The sequence below is a fragment of the Siniperca chuatsi genome, linkage group LG16 (assembly GCF_020085105.1).
Source record: "Siniperca chuatsi isolate FFG_IHB_CAS linkage group LG16, ASM2008510v1, whole genome shotgun sequence".
Taxonomy (NCBI): Eukaryota; Metazoa; Chordata; class Actinopteri; order Centrarchiformes; family Sinipercidae; genus Siniperca; species Siniperca chuatsi.
Window position 1 is genome coordinate 4,999,732 of NC_058057.1, and position 18,276 is coordinate 5,018,007.

At 44.5% G+C, this 18,276-nt stretch overlaps 1 protein-coding gene across 11 annotated transcripts in view; it reads right to left on the minus strand.

Moving 5' to 3' along the window:
* Positions 1–18,276, minus strand: part of ankrd6b (ankyrin repeat domain 6b) — a 98,192-nt gene that overhangs the window by 64,141 nt on the left and 15,775 nt on the right. For 9 of the 11 annotated variants that reach the window (XR_006374962.1, XM_044169630.1, XM_044169625.1 and 6 more), the window contains exon 2: positions 1,799–2,143. Coding sequence is in view for 10 of the 11 variants with exons in the window: in XM_044169630.1 (XP_044025565.1) it covers positions 1,799–1,924 (126 nt within the window). In the remaining variant the exon portion in view is untranslated. Of the gene's footprint in view, positions 1–1,798; positions 2,147–18,276 lie in introns of all 11 variants that reach the window. The other 2 variants (XM_044169622.1, XM_044169623.1) reach the window with 1 other exon arrangement.

Consider the following 18,276-nt stretch of genomic DNA (forward strand, 5'->3'; position numbering starts at 1 on the left):
ACAATGAAGAGTATCTTGTAATACTGCAGGGGATAGTTATTTGTTAGTGTGGTCGCTACGTTTCACTTTTTAATGAGGAACTGCTAAAATGCACAGAGTACAACACAAGCTCAACACCCCTGTTTTAACTTCTTTTCACTTTCTGGTGTATCAGGGGAAATCCTTGCTCTTGCGTGCTGATGTGCATGTGTGTTACCATGGTTACCAAATGATCTTGAATATATATATATACATCAATTATACAGATCAGGAAATAGTCCTGTTGACAGTTCACAATCAACAGATGGATTTAATTGTAGCTTAGCTTTTGAAACCGCATTCCTACTATTACACAGACCTGTGGTTGGTCTGTTTTGCTTCAACCACACCAGAGTCCCATTGGAACAGAAAAAACAGACCAAATAACCAGATTGAGACTGCTTGAAAAGGTGGGTCTTGGTCCGCTTGTTTGGTTCTCGCTAGAGTTTGATTGACTGATTTCACACAAGCTTAAATTAACTAAACCAACTGGACAAACACACCAGAGTTTGTTTGAGCCTTGTTTGAACAGGTTAGGTCTGAAGGCACCCTTTGTTTTATAAAAAACAAAGGGTGTTTTCATCTGTTGAGCACAGATGGGCAAGAAGTTGGTTACCAACAGCAAATCCAGCCAGTAGTTTTTAAGATACCTTGTCCAGGACCAAATTAGAGCTGGAACGATTAGTCTATTTATCAATTTGTCAATTAATTGAAATGAAAGGTGGGGTATGCGATTCTGGAGAAATCCAATACCATGACAAATACCATGATATAGTGCGAACAACAACACAGCAAGTAATGTAACTAACATTAGCTAGGTTGTGGGTTAGCTTAGCTAGGTTGTGGGTTAGCAAACTGTCCCTACAGATGCTGCTGCGAAGCTAACAGCCAGAGAGGATGAGATGGTTTACCAGAGCCAGCAAACCAGATCCAGACAGCGATACTCACAACTCTCCTGCTACTATAGCAAACATCACAACAACAGCATATCTTGGCAAACTCGAAAGTAAGCTGAATGTCCATGGGTAAGTCATTTAACATTACCTGATACACAAATCATGGCTGGAATGGCTGGAATAGTGTTGTGTGTCTTGGTCCGAGCCACTTTGTTTGTTTCCAATTTACAGAGTGTGTGCAAACACACAGAACGGACAGCTAGTGGACTGGGAGGAGATATTTGCTGAATTTGACAAAAAGACGTGTATTGGATTAGAATTGCATACCTCACCTTTAATCTGCAATTATGTTGATAATCTATTGATGTTTTGAATCATTTTTCTAGCAAAAAGAGACATGCTAACATGCTCACAATGACAATGCTAACATGCTGATGATTAGCAGCTATAATGTTTACCATGTTCACCATCTTAGCTGTACTTTGTGTTTAGTGCTAATTGTTAGGATGCTAATATGCAAAACTGAGGCTGATGAGAGTCTCATTAGTTCTGCAGGTATTTGGTCATAAACCAAAGCAATGGACAAATCGAAACTTTAACCTGATGATGGAACTAGAGGAAAGGGTAGGTTGTGGATTGACCAACCAATCAACACTGCCAGCTGTAGAGCCACACGGCTAGCATGTAAAGTGTAAAAAAAAAAAAAAGAAGCTGTCTCCAGTTTCTCAAATGTGAGGAGTTGATGCTTTTTGCTGTCAATATAATTGTTAATTGAATATCTTTGGTCTTTGGAAAAAAAAGACCAAAGATTGGGCCCCATTGGTAAGGGGGCTAAATTTCAAGCATCAGCTGTATAATTATCACACTCAGGACCAGTCACTTACCTTGGTGACGGCTACTTTTGCGCCCTTGTTGATAAGCTGGACCACATTGTCGGCTTGTCCCTTGTGTGAAGCTATGAGGAGGCGCTCGGAAAGTGCGAGGACCTCAGCCGCATCCTGCTGGCTCATGAAGCAGAGCGTGTGATGCTGCTGTCAAGGTCAGACACGGTGCTCCAGATGGTGGAGAGGGCAGGTATGGCAATGGTCTTCGATGCCCTCTAACTCATGGTGAGCTCCGCTGCAGAAAGAGGTGTCAAATAGGAGCTGGAAAGAGCTGCCAGAGCTGCTGTTTCTTCTGTTGCTACAAACTCCACAAACTGACAGGATTCTTCCCCTTCATCCTCTCAGCTGCTGGGAAGAGAACAGGAAACACATGTAGTGAAAACAAGCCAACATGTTCTCCACTCAAAGTAGGCTGGCAAACAGGATAACAGGGAGGAATGGGCAGAGTAGACTGACATCCAAACTGTCCAGGTGGTTAAACCCATGTATAGTCCTCGTGGGATCATGTGAGCTGTACAGAAATAATCTGCAATGAGAGCCGTCAAATTTGGTCAGAGACTTTCTTGCGCTCCAGAAAGTCTTATAGGTGGGCCGGATCATAAACTCTAAAATTCCACACACTCTCAATTACTTATAGCCTCCTCACTTTAATTATGACGTTTTGGTCCTCAGACCTCAATTATAAGGTAGTTCTTTCACAACTACTAACACACTAACACGTATGAAAACATTAATGGATGTACATAGAAGCTAAGAAACACAGACCGTGCAATTAAGGTAATTTGCAGTACAACAAAGCTGTAATATACAGCTTAATGAAATGATAGTAAGAAGAAAACTCAAAGAATCCAAGACAGGTTTTAACAAGTTGGAGTTAAACCAAGAAGCTGGTCTTCAAGCTGTGATGGACATTTACAATGTACAGTGGGTAATCATTTTATTGTACCCCTTTATGTTCTCTTCCAAATAAGTTTGACTAAAGTGGGGGTGGTTTTGTAACCTGTCTGATCATCTGACCGCTCATGTTTTTTGCCCAACTGGACCCATTTTTGGTAATGTTGCAGCATTATTTCCAATTTGGCATATCTTATACGTCTACTTCACAACAATTCAGATGGAAATATTGTACTTTTTACTCTTTGTACATGGTTTGTGCGGAGAGCAGCCTCATGTTCTCTGCATTAATTTGTTGTCATAATGGGGTGGTTCTCTGAATGCTAGGAGGTAAAAGGAGGAAGAAGAAACAAGCGGCTGCAGAGAAACACTATTTTCAACTTTTCTGCCATGAGGCCTTTCATCACAGCCACAGCAGGCTCCTTCTCTCTCCCATAGTAAGGCTTCAGTCAAGGTTCTCAGAGTCTTCCGTTCATCTAATAGTTGCTCTCAATTAACTGGATTAATGTTGGCGTATGATGCCAGGGTTTAATTATTAAAGAGATCTCTACATGTGCCTCTGACTGCATAGCTATCTCTAAACCAGTAGTTCTCAAATGTTTCTGGTGAGCCCCCCTTTAGAAGCTGAAAAAATGAATGTCCCAAATTGAATGCATTTTCATCAATCATAACAATACTGGAGAAACTGGTAACAAAAGGAGCTGAGTTGAGATTTACATTATCAAGAACATGAACTTAGTTTCTGTTATGCAAATGAAAAATGCAAGTCATGTTTTGTTCTGGTCAGCAGCATCAGCATTTCTTTTTTCTCTGTCAAAACTCTGTCACGTTTTGCTGTCTGAAGAAATCCGGCTAATCTGAATCTTGATAGCCCTGCCAGCAGCACAGTGCGCTTGCTTTTCATTGTTTCCAAATCACTCAGGTTCACAGAACTTTTTCATAGGAGACATTTTGACTTTTCATAGCAGCACAGCTGCAACTAATAACATTAACAGTTCCAGCAATTATTTTGATGCAAGTCAGCAATTAATGTTAGTTACACCGATGTCTGACAAGGAAAAGTGTAAAAAAGTCGAATTAACTGAAAGGGGCATCTGATCAGGAAACACTTCTGTTTTGGTCTAAAGGGCAGTTACAAAAGACATTTTGTTGTTTAATTTGAAGGACTTTGCTGTTTTTAGATGCCTTTAACAAACAATTTCCCATAAGCCATTGACCATTGTGGGTAAAAGTCACCAGCTCGACAGACTGAGGGCTGCGAGCTATGAGAATGGACAGGGAGGGCCAAAGGGCGTAGATGTTTTTCGACAGCAGAGCTAAAAGGTTGGAAAGATGATATTAATGGATAACAGAGAAACAGTTAGGATGACGTATGATATGCACACCGCTGCACAAGAAAACATTCATGGGAGTTGGCTGTGGCATCAGGAACAAACTCACAAAAATCAGTGTATAATGGAATTGAATTTTTGTCTTTGTTTGCTGTCAACTCCCCTCCACCTGAACAAATGAGGAAGTTTGCATGTCAAGTGATGCTAACAATATAAAAGCAGTATGAGTCATGAAAAGGATTAGCACTTTGTAGTCATTTGTTTCTACAGGGGCATTACAAAGCCGTATGTACAAACAGGTAACCTGAGACGAACAAAGGATGTGAAAGACAGTGAAAACAGCATTTTCAACTCAGCACTTACAGTTTACAAGAGGCATGTCTCATCTGATTCCTGGAGTCTAATCTGTGATGACAGTCCCTCTAATGATTGTGTGTTTCATTACTGGAAACACAGCAGAGAATGAGATAACGTGGTACAGCTGAGACTGATTCACAGGCACCGCAGACATACTTGTCTAAATGAGAGAAATGGATTATTTCCAAGTCATTAGCTATTCATCTCAACTCAACCATAAAACATGGCTGTGCAATATAGTTCATCAGCCAAATCATTTCCACTGGACACACTTTCAATTTACAACATCAGAGTATCACACCTCTTAACCAAATCTCTGATGAATTAAAACAAGCACCCCTTTTTTGTGCAGAAGCCTGAAAAAAAACATAACCCAAACTGAAAGAGCCCCTCTGCTAACGTATAAAGAAATTATAACATTTTTATGACATATAATATTAGGCTTATTGTGTCAGGGAAAATTAGCAGTGGTGCTTCACCAAATAGATAGATAGATAGATAGATAGATAGATAGATAGATAGATAGATAGATAGATAGATAGATAAGGTAGTGTGAGGGAAATTATACATATCACACGAATAATCATGTTTGAATATCTGTTTTGCACATGTATACATGTTTAATTAATGTTTGATTATTCTGAATCTTGTACCATGTAACCTGAGTGAACCCTAGCCTGATTGTTCCCCCAGGTATCATAAATGTAACAGAAGCATTCATGTAGTGTACGTGAGTAAAAGTATGTTCAAGGTAAATCAGTGCAGGGAAATATAACATTTTCGTCATGTAGTAACACTAGAAACAAAGGTGCCTTTGAGAGAAGCTGTTCTCCCATGGGAATGTTCACAGAAAGGACAAGATGGGCCTGTTGGAGTACTAGCAGAAGGTTGGTAATTGGCAACAGTTGGAAAGGTCAGGACAGATAGTGATGCAGGAAGACAGCCCTGGCCAGAGAAAGTATCAACAGGCCAGAGAGAGACGAGATAAGATGGTTGCAAGGTATAAAAGGAGTGAACAGCTTCTCTTTGGGGTGCACATTATGATGATTTGTCTCGTTCCTCTTTTGTCAGAGTGTCAGTGGAAACCCTGGCATCAGAGCTGTAAAAATACCAAATATTTCAGTAAAAATCAACAAAACTGCATAAGTACTCAAATACACAAATTCCTGTGCATAAAAGTTATGATAATAAGACTTTATGCAACTCCTACGCAAAAAACTAACATTTCCTCTGTGGAATCGTGTCTTACCATACACTTGTCTGTGTTGTTCCTGTATTGATGGCACTGCTTGGCCTTACTGACTGGCTGACAGGCCAATAGTAGTCGCACATAGTAACAAGAGCAAAGTTTTTTTTACAGAGAGCTTACTGAATACAGGAATGGCCAGATGGACTCTCACGATGAAAAGGGTGTGGAGCATACAGTGATTCAACACATACCTGCCCTTACAGACAATGGAAAAGATAAGAGCCCACTACAGAATTGTTTTACTGTTTGTAAGACGCAGCCCAGAATGAGAATGGATGAAAACCTCACTCTCAGAGATCAATTCACTTGAGCTGAAAAGGGTGCTAATTCACTATGGTAACATTTGAATGACTCCCTCCTGCCAGTTGAAAACTGAATAAGATTAAGTGAAGGGGGAATTCTCTCCCCGACTGCATTCCAGTTGATTCTCCAGAAGATCCTGTTCAGAGACCCACACACACAAAGCAGGCCTGGCAGTCGTAGTGAGCTTCCTCACACGCAGCTAGGCAACAGGGCTTTTGTGCAAACTTTTGGAACTCAGGACTCAAGAAATGCCAAGCTCTTGCTTTTCACATGGCTCAGGGAGGAGGCCCAGAAGAATACTTATTAACCTGCTAACTCCTGACAAATAGCCGCCTTCTCATACAGACACACAGCTTCATATCTGTGTTATTTCCTACTTGGACAAAGGGGGCAAATGATAGGGAGGATAATTTTTTCTGATATATGTTAAAAACCAAATTACAGTGACCTAAATTACAAAGAAGAGGAACATTTAGTAGCAGTAGAGCTGTATTTATGTTATATTTGTTTTATACTGTATGCAGTGTTTGAGCCAGAATTGAGCCTGGGAGGAGGTCAAATAGGCCCATTAGTACTTTTCTACTACTGAAAAAACACCTGTTGAGTGCTACAACATAATATTAAAATGAGAATTGATATTGGACATATTAGACGTATAACTAATTTTGTTTGCGATTACACCACAGAATCAAGAAAGGGTTATCAAAAAATACAACTGTCGTAGTTTAGCCACATCTCTCCTCATATCCTTGTGTGCTCCATTGTAGCTTTTCCCTCCCTGTGTTCCTTGTCAGTCCTCCGTTTGTCTCTCGGTGTGTGTATGTGTGTGGGTGTACTGGCCTAGGCGCTCAGTTTTCCCTCCTGCTGCGGATCACCGGCACACCTGATGTTCATCACCCAAATAAGCCTCACAGTATATCTACCCAGCTCTACCATTCCACCAGCGCCAGATCGTCTCAGTGCACCATTGCAATTAACTCCCTGCCTGTAGTACTTTAAATAAAAGACTGAACTAACGATCCAGTTCTCCCTCTCGCTGTGTCCTGCTTTTAGTATTTTACTTTGAAGTTCTTTGAAGTAAACTTCCCAGTAAAATACAAAGTTCATCTGTATCTAGAAAACCTGACATAGTCTGTCTCTCTGTTCCTCCTCTTACACATTCCCTATTCCCCAGGCCCCTTCATTGCCATTTTCCATCCATCCACCAGATGCCCTTGGACTTTCCCTTCCTTCCCCATCACCTGACTGCCCCACCCATCTACACACCTGTTCCCACTTCCCTCATCTGCTCTGCATTTGGGTCCTATTCCTTGCTGCCTCACACTCACCAGCCGTGTCAAAACCAGTCAGCTCACATTTAATGTTAACAGCTACATTACTGGGATACTTTCTACTTTACTTACTTACTTTATTATTATTAACAGTTAAAGTGTGGACAGATGAAGCTACAGCAGCTCTACAGGACTGTTTTGAGTGCACAGACTGGCTCATGTTCAGAGATGCTGCCACCCAGGAGAACCACATCAACCTTGAGGAATATACATCATCAGTGACATCATACATCAGAAAATGTCTTGATGATGTGGTGATCACAAAGACAATAAAATCATTCCTCAACCAGAAAGCCTGAATGAATGAAGAGGTGAGGGCTCTACTCAGAGCCAAAAAAGCTGCTTTTTGATCAGGAGACAAGGCAGCATACAACGATGCTAGAGCGAGACTGAAAGCTGGCATCAAGGAGGCAAAGCTGAGACATGAGGAGAGACTGGAGAGAGCCCTCAACACCAAAGTTATGGGGCAGGCGATCAAAAACATCATGGCTACAAAAGCAGGAGCACCCCATCATGTGTGAGGCTATGCTACCAGATAAGCTAAACACATTTTATGCTTGTTTTGATCTCCCCAACAAAGAGTTAGCTGTAAAGTCTACTCCGCCTCCAGAAGACCAGCCACTGTCAGTATCCACAGCAGATGTGAGAAGAATCCTGCTGAGAGTGAATATGAATAAAGCTGCTGGGCCTGAACATCCCTGGTCGTGTACTACAAACATGTGCCAATCAGCTAGTTGATGTCATTACTGAGATTTTCAACATATCACTGTCTCAGGAGAGTGTTCCCACCTGCTTCAAGAAAGCCACCATTGTCCCTGTACCTAAAAAGTCTGCAGTGTCTAGTCTAAATGACTACCGCCCTGTGTCTCTCATCCTCATTCTGATGAAGTCCTTTGAGAAACTGGTTCTCCAGCACATAAAGAACAACATCCCAGCCAGCCTGGACCCTCACCAGTTTGCATTCAGAACCAACAAATCCACAGAGGATGCCATCTTCACTGCCCTCCACTCAGTCTTCAAACACCTTGACAACAACACCTACATCAGAATGCTTGTTGATTTTAGCTCAGCATTCAACACAATCTCTTCCATGAAAGAGATTGGAAAACTTGACACTCTGGGATTGAGTGCAACAGTAATTGGATATTGGACTTCCTCACAAACAGACCCCAGAAGTTTGGATTGGCGGTCAAACCTCTTCCACTCTAGTGCTGAACGTCGGAGCACCTCAGGGCTGTGTGCTCAGTCCCCTCTTGTTCACATCTCTGCAATACTTAACATAATTGTGCAATATTCTGTGTTAATACTACTGCTGTTCAATATACTCTTTTCAGTTTAAAATTCCCTATTTATTGATATTTACTCATACTTCTATTACTACTGTGCAATATCCACCATCTCATTATAAACTTAATAAGCTACACTTAACTTGACAGTTATACAATGTATATAGTGTATTATTACATTATATTATTATACCGTATTATTATCATCAACCGGTAAACCCACCTTGTACTTTACACTTATTTTAATTTTATACTTATACCCACTTGGTACTTAATTTATCTGACCTGTATTATAGTGTATATTATTATATTGTTTGCTTAGAACTTCTATTCCTGTGAGCACTGACTGAATCTGGAGCTGCTGGAATAATTTTCATTAGTTACATGATGGGGTTGTGTTCATATTGGTGGTTGCAATATCCACCGTCTCATAATCATCTTAATATGCTACACTTAATTTAACAGTACTCATTATTGCACTATTACTTATTACTTATATTATTACATTGTATTATTATACCGCACATACTTATCAACCTATCAACCTCTAAATCCACTTTGGTACTTACACTTATTTTAGCTTTTATACTTATATCCACTTTGTACTTAATTTATCTTACCTGTATTATAGTGAATTATATTTTGATTTGCTTAGTACTTCTATTATTGTGTGCATTGACGTGATAGTGAGCTGCTGTAACAAAAGAGTTTCCCCTCAGGGATCAATAAAGTATTTCTGATTCTGATTCTGATGATTGTAACCCCTGACATGGAGACACTCTGTTGTGAAGTTTCAAACAAACAGATTTCATACAACGATGAAACTTCATATCAGGCGGAAATCAACAATTTTGCAGAGTGGTGCACAGAGATTAAACTACTGCTCAACGTCAGCAAAACCAAGGAGCTGATCGTTGATTTTAGGAAAAAGGAGGAAAAGACACACACCCATGTCTACATCAGTGTAGTTGAGGTGGAGCAGGTGAATAGTTTTAGCTTCCTGGGAATCAGCATCACAGAGCCTTCTTAAGGAAAGAAAATTCCCTTGCCAAGTTCTTATTATCTTTTAAAATGGAGTGTCCTGACTAGAAACATCACAAACTGGCATGGGATGTGCATTGCCCAGGACAGGAGGGCTCTGCAGCGGGTGATTAAAACTGCTCAGAAGATCATTGGTACCAACCTACCATCAGTGATATCGGAAAGGTGAGGTGCATGCGCAGAGCCCAGAGGATACTAAAAGACCCACCCCAGCCACAGCCTGAGCACCCATCTGGAAAGAGATACAGAAGTATCTGCTGTCATACCACCAGACTACAGAACAGCTTCTTCCCTCAGGCTGTGAGAATACTTAATTCATCCTCAGCAACCCACCATGTAAAATAGCTTTTATTTCTATGACTTATTATATATTCGCTAATCTACTGTATATAATTTTTGTACATAACATTTGTTTTTGAGTAGCATAAAGGGTACTACAATCAAAATCTTGTTATACAACCCTGTGTTGTAAAATGATCAATAAATCTTGTGTTACATTTTAATAAAAAATAATGATTCAACTGAGTTATATATATTTTCCACTTATCATAATAAAAACAAACTGCTATTAAGTCACGTCTGCCAGTTGAAGCTGAAGATATTGGATATGTATCATCTAACGTGATCTAATGCAGAGCTCTCAGTCTGTGCTTTGGTTGCTGATTAAGGTGATTCAAATATTGATGTGATGTGCTAAATGTAGAACAAGGGATTCCAACTATTATCAGCTTGTGCTAGCAGTCTGTTAGTACTCAACAACTATCTAGCTAGAATGTACATGGCTGGAAAATTATGTGTGCAGACTCCCCTCTCCGTTCAAAAGGATTTCTTCTAACAATCCATCTTTGGTGTAGTGTAAAGACACCGGTTTGCGATTTCACAGCCAACATTTAGATTTTGTAGTGTGGCTGACTCATTGACTAGTTCTAAAAATGAGGAGCCTGCAAACAACATCGATCCTGCTTTTAATTTTATGGAGGATAAGTGGGGGCCGGGAGGTTGGTGATGGGGCATTTTATTTTTTAAGAGTCTCAATGTCGTGCTCTGGCTCAAACTGACTATGGATTCATATCTGAGCTGGGAAGGTGCGGGCCGTGGGGGGTGGGGGGTTACTGTCACAGACACGCCAGGCTACACAACCCCACAACCACAACACACTCCCTCACCAGGTGTTGCAGTGGGATCGTTCCTGTTTCCCAGACTGTTTCCCTCGCATGCCCTCACCATCTCCTCTTCACCCAAAGAAAGTTCCAGTCTTCACCACATCCATCGAGAGTCCGCGAGAGAAACAGTCTGTGGATATTCCGACCTGTTACGTCTCCTTCCAGGATGTATTCTGCACTAAGAGAGCCGCCTGGTTGCCTCCACACCGGCCATGGGACTGTGCCATCGACTTCATACCGGTGAACCAGTGCCCCGTGGGAAAATATACCCTCTCTCTATTCCCGAACAGAAAGCCATGGGGGAGTACATTGAAGAGGCCTTAGCTCAAGGATACATCAGACCCTCTACCTCTCCGGCAGCATCCAGTTTCTTCTTTGTGGCCAAAAAGGACGGAGGCTTGCGGCCTTGTGTAGATTACCGAGGACTCAACCGCAACACCGTGAAATTCCGTTATCCGCTTCCCCTCGTCCCTGCAGCATTGGCAACAGCTATGCGGTGCCACTGTATACACCAAGCTGGATCTCCGCAGTCCATATAACCTCATCCAGATATACCAGGGGGACGAGTGGAAAACTGCCTTTGTGACACCCACTGGCCACTACGAATATTTAGTGATGCCTTACGGCCTGGCAAACGCCCCCTCCGTATTCCAAGACTTCATTCATGAGGTGCTCCGGGAGTTTCTCCACAAGTCCGTGATAGTCTACATCAACGACATCCTGATATATTCCCGGAGTCTGGCCGAACATCGCCAGCACATTGCGGAGGTCCTGGAACACCTGAGGGACTTTCAACTCTTCCTCAAGGCAGAAAAATGCATTTCATCAGCCCTCAGTGCAGTTCCTAGGTTATAACATCAGTAGCAGTGGCATCCAGATGAACGAGGGGAAGGTAGATGCCTTCCACACAACCCATCCAAACCGGCCTGCCCCCCATGGAAGAGGACAGCCACCACAACGTTGGGGTCCTCGGCCCTCAGGTGCGGGCCGTTACTGTCACGGACACGCCAGGCTCCACAACCCCACAACCACAATGTACTCCCTCACCAGAATTCTAATCAAGACACCTGTTGCCAATTACACACCTGATCGCCATCTGCATCACTCCAGCACCAGTACAAAAACACACCACTCACCTCAGTCAGTGTCCGGTCTTGTTTCAACAAGGACATTACTCTCTGCCCTGCAAGACAACGTTTCGGACGCCAACCTTTCAAAAGAGTGCTTTCTCCTCTCCTGAGCTCCTGTCTCCTGCCTCATGTTCTCCTGTCTCCCGTGTGTGTGTCTCCAGTCTCTGATCTCCAACCCCACTAAGCAAAGGACGGTATCAGTAGCCATTATCAATCATTCTACTCACTGCTTGTTCATCTTGTACAATAAAACCATCTGTGTCTCCAGACACAGACGTCGAAGCTGATCATAATAGAGGAAAATAAGACCCCAGGTTTCTTAGCCAGGCTGACAGAGTCAGAGCTCTATTGAGCCATTTATTCATATAGCCCACAGTAGTAACGATTTCATGAGCTTCTTTAATGATAACATTTTAATTATTAGAGACAAAATCATCACGTCCTGCCCTCAACCGGCAACGATTTATCCTTAAATACAGGAACCTTGGAAACAGCTGTAAAATCTGAAATATATTTAGACTGCTTTGCTCCTATTGACCTTCTTCCTACGATTTCGTCATCTAAGCTATCAACCTGTCTCATAGACCCCATCCCAACTAGGCTGCTTAAAGAAGTTTTACCCTTAGTTGGTACTTTTTTACTAGATATGATCAATCTGTCTTTATTAACAGGCTATGTACCACAGTCTTTTAAAGTAGCTGTAATTAAACCTCTTCTTAAAAAGTCCACTTGATCCAGAGATTTTAGCTAACTATATACCTAGATCTAACCTTCCCTATCTCTCATCCTTTCTATATAACAATAGATTGAGGATTTTCAGTCAGGATTTAGAGTGCATCATAGCACAGAGATAGCACTGGTGAAAATACCAAATGATCTTCTTCAATTTTATTCACCTTATATATGCTTCGTTAGGAAACACTCCATAAACCTTCATTGTTATTCAATTCATCCATCCATCCATCCATTTTCTTCCGCTTATCCGGGGCCGGGTCGCGGGGGCAGCAGTCTAAGCAGGGACTCCCAGACTTCCTTCGCTCCAGACACTTCCTCCAGCTCCTCCGGGGGGATCCCGAGGCGTTCCCAGGCCAGCCGAGAGACATAGTCCCTCCAGCGTGTCCTGGGTCTTCCCGGGGCGCCTCCCGGTGGGACATGCCCAGAACACCTCCCGAGGAGGCGTCCAGGAGGCATCCGGATCAGATGCCCTAGCCACCTCAGCTGGCTCCTCTCGACGTGGAGGAGCAGCGGCTCTACTCGAGCTCCCCGTGTGACTGAGCTCCTCACCCTATTTCTAAGGGAGCGCCCAGCCACTCGGCGGAGGAAGCCCATTTCGGCCGCTTGTATCCGCGATCTTGTCCTTTCGGTCTACCCAGAGCTCATGACCATAGGTGAGGGCAGGAGCGTAGATTGACCGATAAATCGAGAGCTTTGTCTTTCGACTCAGCTCCTTCTTCACCACAACGGTCCGATACAGCGCCCGCATCACTGCAGACGCTGTACCGATCCGCCTGTCAATCTCACGCCCATCCGTCCCTCACTCGTGAACAAGACCCCGAGATACTTGAACTCCTCCACTTGAGGCAAGGACTCCCCACCTACCCGAAGAGAGCAAACCACCTTTTCCGGTCAAGAACCATGGCCTCAGATTTGGAAGAGCTGATTCTCATCCCAGCTGCTTCACACTCGGCTGCAAACCGTCCCAGTGCATGCTGCAGGTCCTGGTTTGAAGAAGCCATCAGAACGACATCATCTGCAAACAGCAGAGATGAGATCCTGTGGTTCCCAAACCGGACACCCTCCGGCCCCTGACTGCGCCTAGAAATTCTGTCCATATAAATTATGAACAGAACCGGTGACAAAGGGCAGCCCTGGCGAGTCCAACATGCACCGGGAACAGGTCTGACTTACTGCCGGCAATGCGAACACAGCTCCTGCTCCGGTTATACAGGGACCGGACAGCCCTTAGCAAAGGGCCCCGGACCCCATACTCCCAGAGCACTCCCCACAAAGCGCCCGGGGCACACGGTCGAATGCCTTCTCCAGATCCACAAAGCACATGTGGACTGGTTGGGCAAACTCCCATGAACCCTCGAGCACCCGATGGAGAGTATAGAGCTGGTCCAGTGTTCCACGACCGGGACGAAAACCACTCTGCTCCTCCTGAATCCGAGGTTCGACTATCGGACGAATTCTCCTCTCCAGTACCCTGGAGTAGACCTTACCGGGAGGCTGAGAAGTGTGATCCTCTGTGATTGGAACACACCCTCCGGTCCCCTTCTTATACAGAGGGACCACCACCCCGGTCTGCCAGTCCAGAGGCGCTGTCCCAAACCGCCACGCGATGTTGCAGAGACGTGTCAGCCAAGACAGTCCCACAACATCCAGAGACTTAAGATACTCAGGACGGATCTCATCCACCCCTGAAGCCTTGCCACCAAGGAGCTTGCCAACAACCTCAGTGACTTCGGCCAGGGTGATGGATGAGTCCGCCTCCGGTCCCCAGCCTCCGCTTCCTCTTCGGAAGACGTGACAGCGGGATTGAGGAGATCCTCAAAGTATTCCTTCCACCGTCCGACAACATCCCCAGTCGAGGTCAACAGCTCTCCACCCGCACCGTGCACACGGTGTTGGTGAAGCACTGCTTCCCCCTCCTGAGCCGTCGGACGGTTTGCCAGAATTTCTTTGAGGCCGACCGATAGTCCTCCTCCATGGCCTCTCGAACCTCTCCCAATCCTGAGTTTTTGCCTCTGTGACCGCACGGGCTGCAGCACGCTTAGCCTGCCGGTACCTGTCAGCTGCCTCGGGAGTCCCACGAGCCAACAAGGCCCGATAGGACTCCTTCTTCAGCCTGACGGCATCCCTTACTTCCGGCGCCCACCACCGGGTTCGGGGATTGCCGCCGCGACAGGCACCAGAAACCTTGCGACCACAGCTACGAGCCGCCGCATCGACAATGGAGGTGGAAAACATGGTCCACACGGACTCAATGTCCCCAGCCTCCCCCGGGATCTGGGAGAAGCTCTCCCGGAGGTGTGAGTTGTAGACCCTGCTGACAGCGGGCTCCGCCAGACGTTCCCAGCAGACCCTCACGATACGCTTGGGCCTGCCAAGTCTGTCCGGCTTCCTCCCCTGCCAGCGGATCCAACTCACCACCAGGTGGTGATCGGTTGACAGCTCCGCCCCTCTCTTCACCCGAGTGTCCAAGACACGCGGCCGGAGGTCAGATGATACGACAACAAAGTCGATCATCGACCTCCGGCCTAGGGTGTCCTGGTGCCACGTGCACTGATGGACACCTTTGTGCTTGAACATGGTGTTAGTTATGGACAAACTGCAACTAGCACAGACAACACGTGACGGCTGAGCTGTGGGGCTATGAGCAGGCCCACACCAGCCCGCCGCCTCTCCCCGCAGGCAACGCCAGAGAAATGGAGCGTCCAGCCCCTCTCGAGGAGACGGGTTCCAGAGCCCAGGCTGTGCGTGGAGGCGAGGCCGACTATATCTAGCCGGTAACGCTCAACCTCCCGCACAAGCTCAGGCTCCTTCCCCCCCAGCGAAGTGACATTCCATGTCCCTAGAGCCAGTTTCTGTGTCCGGAGATCTGGTCGCCGAAGCCCCTGCCTTCGGCTGCCGCCCAGATCTCTCTGCACCGGCCCGTTATTCAATTCAATTAAATTTTATTTATATAGCGCCAATTCATAACAGAAGTTATTTGCACCTTTCCAAAAGAACAGGTCTAGACTGTGATCTTTATATTATTTACAGACACCCAACAAATCCCATCATGAGCAAGCACTTGGCGACAGTGGCTAGAAAAAAACTTCCTTTTAACAGGCAGAAACCTTGGACAGAACCAGACTCAATGGTGGGCGGCCATCCACTGCTGCCATGTTGAGAGAGGGAGAGAGAGAGAGGGGGGTGGGGGAGAGAGAAGGGGGTGGGGGCGAGGGAAGCACAATACAAATACCACCTATAATTTTAAAATAGTAATAATGTAATGGTAGTGGTAATATTAATATTAATAAAGTAATAATAACAGGAATGATAGTCATAGGAATAATAATGACAATGATAGTAACAGAGCCAATAACAACAACTGTAGTAGCAGTTGTCGAGCAGGAACACAGGGGCAGCAGGTAGCCCACAACCTGCTGAAAGCGACAGAAGGAGAGAAACGAGAAAGCACAAAACTATGGGGGAGAAAAGATGTCGAGTTAGTAACATGCAGTAATGGGATAAAAATGCAAACAGATGGAGAGAGAGAGGAGGAGAGAAGAGAAGAAAGGTGCATCATGGGAAGTCTCCCAGCAGTCTAGGCCTATAGCAGCATAACTAAGGGATGGCTCAGGACTCACCAAAGCCAGCCCTAACTATAAACTGGGAACTGATTCCACAGGAGAGGAGCTTGATAGCTGAAGGCTCTGGCTCCCATTCTGCTATTGGAGACTCTAGGAACCACAAGTAACCCTGCATTCTGGGAGCGCAGTGTTCTAATGGGGTAATACGGTATTATGAGGTCTTTAAGATACAATGGTGCCAGACCGTTAAGAACTTTGTAGGTGAGGAGAAGGATTTCAAATTCCATTCTGGATTTTACAGGGAGCCAGTGAAGAGAAGCTAATATTGGAGAAATATGATCTCTTTTCCTAGTTCTTGTCAGTACACGTGCCGCAGCATTCTGGCTCAACTGGAGACTCTTAAGGGACTTATTCGGGCATCCTGATATTAAGGAATTTGTAGTAGTTTGAGGTTTGGTCAATTCCTGCTTTATTTTGAAGTGTGTTCCTTCCCTTGTGTGTCTTGTGGTTTTACTTCCTGTCTTTGTTTGCTTTCCCATCAATTTTAATTGTTGGCCCTTCCTTGATCGTTTGCACCTGTGTCTCGTTGTCTCACCTCCCCTAGGGTATTTAGTCCGGGTCTCTTTCTTTGTTCAGTGTTGGATCATTGTTGTTAATGCATGGTGTGATTTCTGTTTGGTGTTGCTCCCGTCTTGAGTTCTGTTCTCGTCGTGTGGGTGTTCCTGATTTTGGGTGTGTCGCCGTTGGGGGCACCTTTTGTTGTACCTGGTTCCTGTGCCCTGTTCCCCAGCATTCTTACCATGAGTTTTGTATTGGATTCTTTGTCTCCCTTGGACCTTGGCTGGATTCTGGATTTCCAGAAATTCAGAATCCAGCTTTGCCTGCTCCCTATTGGACTGTTTAGCCACATTGGACTCACTTCCCTGGTTCCACCACTGCCAGCCGGTAACCCATTTTTCTATTACCTGTTGGCTACCTGTCTGCCGGTACCTGCCTATACCTGCCTGTAAACCATCACCCACAAACACTGTACCCATCCGGCTACTTCACTTCATACCGCTTCCTGGTCAAATGCATTTGGGTCCACATTCCATACCACACCATATACGACAGAATACGACAGAATTGCAATAGTCCAGCCTAGAAGTAACAGATGCATGGACTAGTTTTTCGGCATCATTTTGAGACAGGATGTGCCTGATTTTTGCAATGTTATGTAGGTGAAAGAAGGCAGTCCTTGAAATGGATGTTTCCAAATAATATTGCCTAAAGGAAGCATATATAAGCTGAATAGAACTAGTCCAATCACAGAAGCTTGTGGAACTCCATGACTAACCTTGCTGTGCACGGAGGACTCACGTTTAGTGAGGTTCCTTTAATGCCAATTGAATGTTCCACTCTCTGTAATGTAATGGATGTGATGGTCTATGGTGTTGAATGTGGCACTAAGATCTAACAGTACAAGTACAGAGACAAGTCCATTGTCTGATGAAATTAAAAGGTCATTTGTAATTTTCACCAGTGCTGTCTCTGCTATGATGCAGTCTAAATCCTGACTGGAAATCCTCAAACTATTGTTATTTAGAAAGTCACACAACTGATAGATGACTGTTTTCTCCAGGATCTTAGAGAGAAAGGGACAGTTACATATAGGTCTATAGTTGGCTGAAACCTCTGGATCAAGAGTGGGCTTTTTAAGAAGAGGTTTAATTACAGCTACATTAAAGGACTGTGGTACATAGCCTGTTAATAAAGACAGATTGATCATATCCAGTAAAGAAGTGCTAACTAAGGGTAAAATGTTTTTAAGCAGCCTAGTTGGGATGGGGTCTAAGAGACAGGTTGATGGCTTAGATGAATTAATCGTCAAAGTTAGTTGAAGAGGGTCGATAGGAGCAAAGCAGTCAAAATATATATCAGGATTTACAGATGTCTCTAAGGTTCCTGTGTTTGAAGATCCTCCTCCTGGTCTCAACTCTGGGTTGTCATGGTTTTGGTCCACTAATAACCTCGGCTCAGATTTCTAGATGTGAGAGCTGCTCCATCCAAAGTGACCCCCGATTGGCGTAATCGGGAGTCATTACCACCGACATGA